This window comes from Balaenoptera ricei, chromosome 4 (assembly GCF_028023285.1).
Source record: "Balaenoptera ricei isolate mBalRic1 chromosome 4, mBalRic1.hap2, whole genome shotgun sequence".
NCBI lineage: Eukaryota > Metazoa > Chordata > Mammalia > Artiodactyla > Balaenopteridae > Balaenoptera > Balaenoptera ricei.
In genome coordinates this window covers 147,317,601-147,326,711 of record NC_082642.1, presented here as the reverse complement: position 1 = coordinate 147,326,711, position 9,111 = coordinate 147,317,601, and the positions used below count along the sequence as shown (strand labels likewise).

The window sequence follows — 9,111 nt, the reverse complement described above, 5'->3', positions numbered from 1 at the left end:
TAGGACTTAAGGAACATGGAGAGATGTATTGAATAGAACCATACTTCATGTACCCCCTGACAAAATGGTATTTTAAACAAATTAGAGAAGGGCAGAGTTGAAGAAGAGAACAGCACGTGCATTGTCATGGGGAGGGAGAAGAAAAATATTTTCTATAAGATAAAGAAGGAATTGGAGCTTTAGGGTCATTGTTGGATTTTTACAGTGAATATAGTATATGGGCATCTTTAAATAATGAAAATGATTTTCATTTCATACTGCCATAAATTTAAAAAAAATAGTGACACAGAAAAAAATGTTTAAAAGAAAGTAATTGAAATGCAGATAAAATACTGTAATCTTGGCACGTGCCCAAGAAGTCCCAGCTCAAACACTGTGCCCATATATGGGGTCTGGACTAGAAAGGAAAGCAGTTTGAGGAGATTTATTTCAAGAATGTCAGGCAGAATATAGGAAACAGGAAATCAAATTCTAGAGGGACAAAGGGGATTCCTAAGGTGATAAAGAGAATTCCCTTAATGCTAACTGATTATCAGATGAAAGAGCAGTAAGTCTGGATTTGAACAGTAGAGAAGCTGCTGAAAAATGGCAGAAGAAGTCGTGGTAGTAGCCAAAGTTGATTATGTGGCCCAACAAGAACAAGAGCTGGACATCAAGAAGAATGAGAGGGGCTTCCCGGGGCTTCCCGGGGCTTCCCTGGTGGCGCAGTGGTTGAGAGTCTGCCTGCCAATGCAGGGCACACGGGTTCGAGCCCTGGTCTGGGAAGATCCCACATGCGGCGGAGCAACTAGGCCCGTGAGCCACAACTGCTGAGCCTGCGCGTCTGGAGCCTGTGCTCCGCAACAGGAGAGGCCGCGATAGTGAGAGGCCCGCGCACCGCGATGAAGAGTGGCCCCCGCTTGCCGCAACTGGAGAAGGCCCTCGCACAGAAATGAAGACCCAACACAGCCAAAAAAAAAAAAAAAAAAAGAAGAAGAATGAGAGATTGTGGCTTCTGGATGATTCTAAGTCCTGGTGGTGAGTTCAAAATTCCATGGATAAAACGGGTTTTGTGCCTTCTAACTACGTGGAAAGGAAAAACAGTGCTCAGAAAGCATCGATTGTAAAAAACCTAAAGGATACGTTAGGCATTGGAAAAGTGAAAAGAAAACCTAGTGTGCCAGATTCTGCATCTCCTGCTGATGATAGCTTTGTTGACCCAGGGGAACATCTGTATGACCTCAACATGCCTGCTTATGTAAAATTTAACTACATGGCAGAGAGAGAGGATGAATCGTCATTGATAAAAGGGACAAAGGTGATTGTCATGGAGAAATGCAGTGATGGGTGGTGGCGGGGTAGCTACAATGGACATGTTGGATGGTTCCCTTCAAACTATGTGACTGAGGAAGGCGACAGTCCTTTGGGTGACCATGTGGGTTCTTTGTCAGAGAAATTAGCAGCAGTCAGTAACCTAAATACTGGGCAAGTGTTACATGTGGTACAGGCTCTTTACCCATTCAGCTCGTCCAATGATGAAAAACTTAATTTTGAGAAAGGCAAAGTAATGGATGTTATTGAAAAACCTGAAAATGACCCTGAGTGGTGGAAATGCAGGAAGGTCAATGGAATGGTTGGTCTGGTGCTGAAAAACTATGTTACCATTATGCAGAATAATCCATTAACCTCAGGTTTGGAACCATCACTTCCACAGTGTGATTACATTAGGCTTTCACTCACTGGAAAGTTTGCTGGCAATCCATGGTATTATGGGAAAGTCACCAGGCACCAAGCAGAAATGGCATTAAATGAAAGAGGGCATGAAGCTGATTTCCTCATTCGTGATAGTGAATCTTCGCCAAATGATTTTTCAGTATCACTAAAAGCACGGGGGAAAAACAAGCATTTTAAAGTCCAACTAAAAGAGATTGTCTACTGCATTGGGCAGCGTAAATTCAGCACCATGGAAGAAGTTGTAGAACATTACAAAAAGACACCAATTTTTACAAGTGAACAAGGAGAAAAATTATATCTTATCAAGCATTTATCATGATACTGCTGACCAGAAGTGACTGCTATACAGTTGTAATTCGTCATGTAATTGAAGACTGAGAAAATATCAGTCCAGTCATGCTTGACTGGAAATTGCTGTTTCTAACTCTATATGAAAATTGCCTATACTTCATAAGTATTTTTATTATAATTCAGTCCATACATATATACTACATATGCCAAACATCTGCATAGAGCAATTCCTTATCCTTGGTCTTCTGTTTTATTGTTTTTTTGCTCTTTTTCTCTTTGCTTCTAATATTAAGATTTTATATTTTGAAAAAATGATGCAGATCAAAAGTCTTTATATGGAAGAATTTCTTTATTGCCTTTCCTTTATTTCCTTGTAAGGGCACCACCTTAGTTACTTCTGCAATTGTTCTCTTCATATAAAATTATTATATCAATTATATCAATATATGGCATATGCTAAAATAAATTTCTTGGAGAGTTGTTAAAAAAAAAAGAATGTCACTCATACTGATCATATGAGTGATGATAAAGAAGAAGAATGTGAGTTGTGTTCACATTTTCAGGGCTCGAGGCCTGAATAAAGTTTCTGCTCATGATCTTATGAGCAGAGAAATAGATATATGTATGAGTAAAAGACAAGAAGCTTTGACCTCAGAATATTTGCATCTACACTGCCACTTTGATTGCCAAATGAAGACACCTTGTGACAGAATATTATGATTGATGTTTTCATCATGTAATTTCTACTTATAAATTATTTGTAATTACGAAGAAATGCCTCAAAATTTACTTTCTGCACAGAAGATAATTGCATCTTAAATACAGAGTAAAAGAATCAAAGTGACTTTCCAAAGTTGGTCTTAGCACCAAAATATATATTTTTTTAGAGTTTTCTTTTTATTGTTATAATTAGGTTGCATTCATGTGTTCTCATTCCCGGATATTTACAAATATATTTCCCCTCCAATTGGTTGTTGACTGACTAGAATTCCAAGGAAATGGATTTTGTCATAATTATTTGGTAATGAGAAATTTGGGGCCTGATACTGTTTATTTATTTAATTTTTAATAAAGTTAACTTAAAGGAGGATAGCACATTACATTTAAACAAGGAAAAATAATAACTATGTCTTGTAAGTTTCATATTTGTCTCTAAAATCTGCACAAATACTACTGATATTTAATAATATACCTTACGTTCACCCTTTCTAGTCCATTTTTCTTATTTCATACTATGATGGGATATTGTAAGAGCTTCTCAAGTGGTCCTCTTGCTTTCAAGAATTCACCATACAATCCACATTTCAGAGAAAATATGTATCCTAAAACATCACTTCTCTGAGCCCATAGCCCGAAACAAAACTATAGAATATAATGTATGGCCCACCCTGCAGGTAAGTTAAAATGCTTCCCAACCATCAATTATTCTTTATTTAAACTCTGTGCTCCAACCACAATGCTTTGCTCATTAAGGACACACCTTGCTTACCTTTGTATCTGATCATAAGCTAAAACCAGTTTCCGTGTTGGAAACTCCTCTTCTCACTTTGTAAAATTCTTATACACATCCTCTAGATGCAGCTCATTTTACATTTCTACAGAATTCTTACTTGCAAGACATTGCTCCCACCATAATAGTTAATTCCTCTAAATTACTCTTGAAATCAGTGTAACTACCCATCATTTTATTCCTCCATATACTGCTTTATGGTATTTATAAGAAAAAACACATATGTCTTCATTCACATACACCAAATAACACACACATACATACAACATAAAGAGACAAGCACACAAGCACACACACAATTGAGAATACAATTAAGTTGTGGGATTTAAAGTCAATGGAGTCATCATTTATATATTTATCATCTATCATCTCCCTTCCCAAAGGCTTATCATTGTTTATTTCTCATAATATAATGTAAATATGAATATTTTATTGAGTATATTTGTTTTGATTTTTTTTTACAATTTGAAGTATATAAATATAAATATTTATATCCCTTCATATAAATACTTCTCTATTTATAAAAAACTCATACAATATGATTTTGCATTTCAGGAAAAAAGAAATTAAAAAAATCAGCAAATACGTATGTTGTTTCCTTTTACAAGGTATTGTGTTAGGTGTCAGCTTCATGCCTTCAAAGTGCTTTTAAACCAGTTCCAGTAACCAGTCAAAAAATGAAAAATTTTTTAAGAGGCAGTGTCAACTTAAAACAGTAGATGTATGTTTGTAGGTGTTTGTGGACTAGAATTGTTGAAGAAAGCTATGAGGAGAGGGAGTTATTTTAGAGTGAGAAAGGATGTCTGATAAAATGCTTAGAGTGAGAAAGGCAACTGAAGTTTCAAGAAACAATTGGAGAGGGCTCACCTAGGTAGAGTGGAGGTTTATTGCCACTTGTAGTGGCAAGAAACTGGAGGAAGTAGGCTTAGATTATTTTATGACAAGACTTGAATGTTATCTTTACACGTATGAGGGTGCTTAGAAGGTTATCATACAAATATGCAACAAGAAAGAAAAGCCACATACTTGTGCATATTTCCTTTCTAAAAATATGTGTTCTCAATCATTTATGGATTATTTAATAATTTTATCCTAGTTTATTTCATCATAAATAATAAGGAAAAATCATCATTGAAGAGAACCCTATCTGAGGCAAAATGGAGATATCATTGACAAAGATCAAAATCTCAAATTATCTAAAATAAGGGAGCCTGATTATTATGATGTAGGTATAGAAATATGTAAAAACATAAACTTTGAAGACATGAAAATAATTATCAACAAAAAGCCCGTTTCTGAAGAATGAAAATTCAATTCAATTCAAAGAAAAAACATATTTGTGCATCTCTGGAACTACCCTTCATAGAGAAAGGTATGGCTTAATAGTACTGTGTTTCACCAAAGATGGATTTTCAAAGAGAATGACACCTGTGTGTTGTGGTTTACCACACCCACATGGACGGAGTATAAAAGGCGGGTGCAGCTGGTGATATTCATTCTCAGGAAAGTCACCTTCAACATCCAACCAATGCTTCAACTCCTGACACAATGAGCTACCACTGCATCAACTACTATGGTGGCCTTGGCTATGGCCTTGGTGGTTTTGGAGGCCTAGGCTATTATGGTCTTGGAGGATATGGTGGTTATGGCTGTGGCTACTTCGATCCTACTTTCTATAGAAGATACTGGTCCTCTAGATTTTTCTGAATTATTTTTTTTCTGTTACTCACTCATTATTTTTAAATAATTTTTAAATAAATTAGTTGTTTTGTTTCCTTCAATGCAAACAGTGAAATTTTTGAGAGGCCACTGGAGATATTGCAATAAAGATTGACACTTTGAATCAATGGAGACATATGAATCTAAACCAGAGTTTCATCACTTATGCTGGACGTTCTCATTCCTGCAACATTACTGATATGTAGCTTCTTTCTTAATCTATTCTGTGATAATTCTGGGCATAGTTTCTAATAAACATTTTTCACAAGCATAAAAACTTGGGTTTATTTTCTTTCATTCATTTTGACATAATTGAATTTCAAGCTTTGTAATAATAATGCTTTTGCATCAAATTTTTTTTCCAAGTGGAATTATTTACTTCCTACTATGTTCCCTTATACATGACACTCACTGATGTTTAAGATTATAACTCCTTCCAGTGATACACGTTTTGCTTAGTTCATGTTTCCATTTGATTGGAAATCCCACAGAACCAAATCGTTTTAGACCTTTTGAATTCCAATGAAGATACTTTTCCTGTACAAAATTCAACGGTCCATGGAACACCTGTTTTATTGTCAATATCGTTATATGCATTACTAAGAATCTTCAGTGCTGTAACATGTGGGATGCCTTTCTTGGTGACATCAGATTTTGTTGAATTACTAAGCAGTGCAAAAAACAGGTAGCTGTGAACAATTGCTGTGTCTTCAGGATACTTTGATGCAATGTGTCTTCTTAGAAGCCAAAGGCATTATGATGTATTGATTAACCCCCATCACCTCTAAGTCAGATTAATTCTCTTAGTGACTTTCAGCTGTTCAATTACTATTTTCTCCTTATTTAAAACTTGACAGGAATTACATCCGACATCTTGTCCTTGGTTTTTGGTTTCATCCGTGAGAGGGGCCGTGAACTTCTGCTTCATGTTTGGCTTCCTCAGATCTCTCTTCTTATCCCTCTATCTCACACAATGTTCCTCCTGACCTACCATTCACTCGATTTGTGAGCCTATTGTGTTTTCATATGTCGTAATCTATTCTCACAATAATTCAGCAATGAATTCAAGAAAGAAGAGTGTCAGTAGTGATTCCTTTTCATAACTTAGAGAAATTATGCATGATTACAGGAATGATACTCACCAATTCCACAGAGAATTGAAGTTTTTCACCCAATTCAGTAGCAAGTATTTAAGCAGCACTGCAGCAGAATCTAAAAAGTGACCCTACTAATGAAAGCCTGTTTTACCAGGAAATAAGAAAGGTCAAAGTACAACTCTAATTGGTTCCATTATTTTTAATTTGTCCTTATGTTCTGTATATTGTTTCCATGTTCCATATATATTATATACACACATACCTTTAGATAAAATGGTATGATGTCTGGATTTTTTTCAGAATTATAAAAACAGGGAGTTAGTATAGGTATAAATGAAAGATAATTGGCAATGAAGTGGTTATAGCTGAGGATGAATGACATTCATCTATGGGTTTATTACATAATCCATGTTTGTACTTTTCCATGAAAAGTATACAAAAACTGTATCCCAATTAAAATTTCTATCATGGAAAAATATGCACTACAGAATTAAAGAACCTGGATAGATAGATCACACTGAACTAAGTAATCAGAGGAGAATATAGTTTACCTGAACCTTACAAAATTGTTGAGACATGAACTAGTTGATCAAAGGCATAACAAATGACACAGCAGCTGCTGCTTTCTGAATATGAAATGGATATATTATATTTGAAAAATTTTTAATTTAAAATAAAAAAAACTAAATTTCAACATTTGATATTGGGTAATTAGCATTTGGAAAGCTTCAACTTGATAAGTAAGTTTTCCCTAACTAGGTATATTTGAAGATTTCTAGAAGTGTAGTTTAGTAACTGAAATACAAAGAAATGGGTTTTAATGATACAAAAATTATTTAAGAATAAATTTAACCAAGAAGGTGAAAGACATATACTGAAAACTACAAAACATTGATGAAAGAAATTAAAGGAGACACAAACAAGTGGGTTGATATCTCGTGTTAATGGATTGGAAAAAGTAATATTGTTAAAATATCCATACTACCCAACGTGATCTACAGATTAAATGCAATGCTTCTCAAAAACCAATGTCGTTTTTACAGAAATAGAAAAAAAAAAAAAAAAAAAAACACTTGTACAATTCATGTGGAAGCACAAGAGACCACACAAATATCTAAATTATTCTGGGCTTTACAAACAATTAATCCTGACATCAAATAATTATTCCTAAAAAGTCATATCTTTGTGGCAATACCCTGGCTAAAACCATAAAATGATTGACTCTCCATAAACAACAGAGAATATGTAAAGGTCCTCATGGATCTGGAAACAACATACTTCTTAATCTTCAGTTATTCTTCACAGAAGTTTTCTGTCCTGTCTACATGCACATCTTGCTTAGTCTTCCTCTTCAGCATTTGTTAAAACCATGGCCTCTTGAGGAAGTCTCCTCTTCTCTTCCCTACTGAATTCTTATAATTTATTTTTGTTTCAGCCTAATTTAAACCTTCTCCAGAATTTCTTTTACAGGACAATCCAGCCCATTATAGATTTTCTTCCTCTAAAAAAACTTAAATAATTTTAACTTCCTTTAATTTTCTACTTCCATGTATTTAGCTTTGTACCTGCATACAACACATACACAAGTGGAATACACACACACACACACAAGCACCCCTTGGGTCTATAATGAAAGGGTAAACATTCTAGGATCATGAATTAATCATTTTTTTTTCTCACCATCTTCCTGTCTAAAAGTATGATAAATTACCTTTTATATGATAGGGACTCAGTAATACAAAAAGAGAGCAAGTCAATAGATGACTGTGGTCTGGAATATTAAAAAAGACTAAGAGACTATAAGGAGAATATATTCCACAGGTGTAGGAAGTGTAGGAACATTTAGTTGAAAGGTGTAAGAACAAGCTTCGACTATAGATACAAATTGCAGTTTTAGAAACAATAGGATCATCCTTCTATATAGGATGGATGCTTCATGAAAGGTAGTACTGAGAAGAAATTTAGGCTTGAATATAATCTAATAGAATTTGACCAACACAATATGCAGGAAGTTAGAATGTTGTTTTACAGAAAAGGCAAACAGAAGGATGGTCAAATATTTGTTGTAGTCTCTGAATAAATTCTCTCTCCTGTTTTAAAATTATATAATTATGTATGGTAATTTTATAATTGTTACGCTAGTTTATTCAATTTTAAAAAGAAAGAAAACATGATATTTGGTACAAATTGAAACTCTATTGTAGGCAAAGTGAAGGAAATATCTTTTGACAAATCCAAACTCTCAGACAACGACACAAACAAGCTGCCTGATGCAAGGGATTTGATGATTACATTTTAAATGTAGAAATAGGTGTAGTCATTAGCTTGGAACATAAAACCTGTTTTTCCATATAAAGACTGGTTCTTAGACACAACATTTAAATAAATTCAAAGGAAAAATTGACTTCATCCATGTTTGAAACTACCCTTAGTAATAAAGTTATGTCCAATTGGTATTATTTTTTAATCAGATATTCATTTTCAAAGACAACGAAGCTTGTGTTGTGGTTTGCCACACGTTTCACTGAGAATGCCAAAATGAACTGGTTTATTTGCAGTCTTCATTCTCAGGACATTTATTTCACCATCAAACCAAATCTTCAACCTCTTATATGATGAGTTACTATGGAAACACCTACAGTGGCCTTATTTAGTGTTGGTGGCCTGTTTTATGTCTCTGGCTCCAGCAATGGATTTGGAGGCTACAGTGGTTCTGGCTGTACTACTACTATTACCTTTCCTCTATTGATGGAAATTACTGGTCCTTTGGGTTCTATTTTT

The 9,111-nt window shown here is 34.7% G+C and overlaps 1 protein-coding gene across 1 annotated transcript; it reads left to right on the top strand.

Annotated features, from left to right (window-relative positions):
* Positions 1 to 985: 985 nt before the first annotated feature.
* Positions 986 to 2,036, top strand: LOC132365540 (cytoplasmic protein NCK1-like). The gene has a single exon (XM_059922258.1). The coding sequence runs from the start codon at positions 1,034 to 1,036 to the stop codon at positions 2,030 to 2,032; it is 999 nt and encodes a 332-aa protein (XP_059778241.1). The 5' UTR covers positions 986 to 1,033; the 3' UTR covers positions 2,033 to 2,036.
* Positions 2,037 to 9,111: the final 7,075 nt, after the last annotated feature.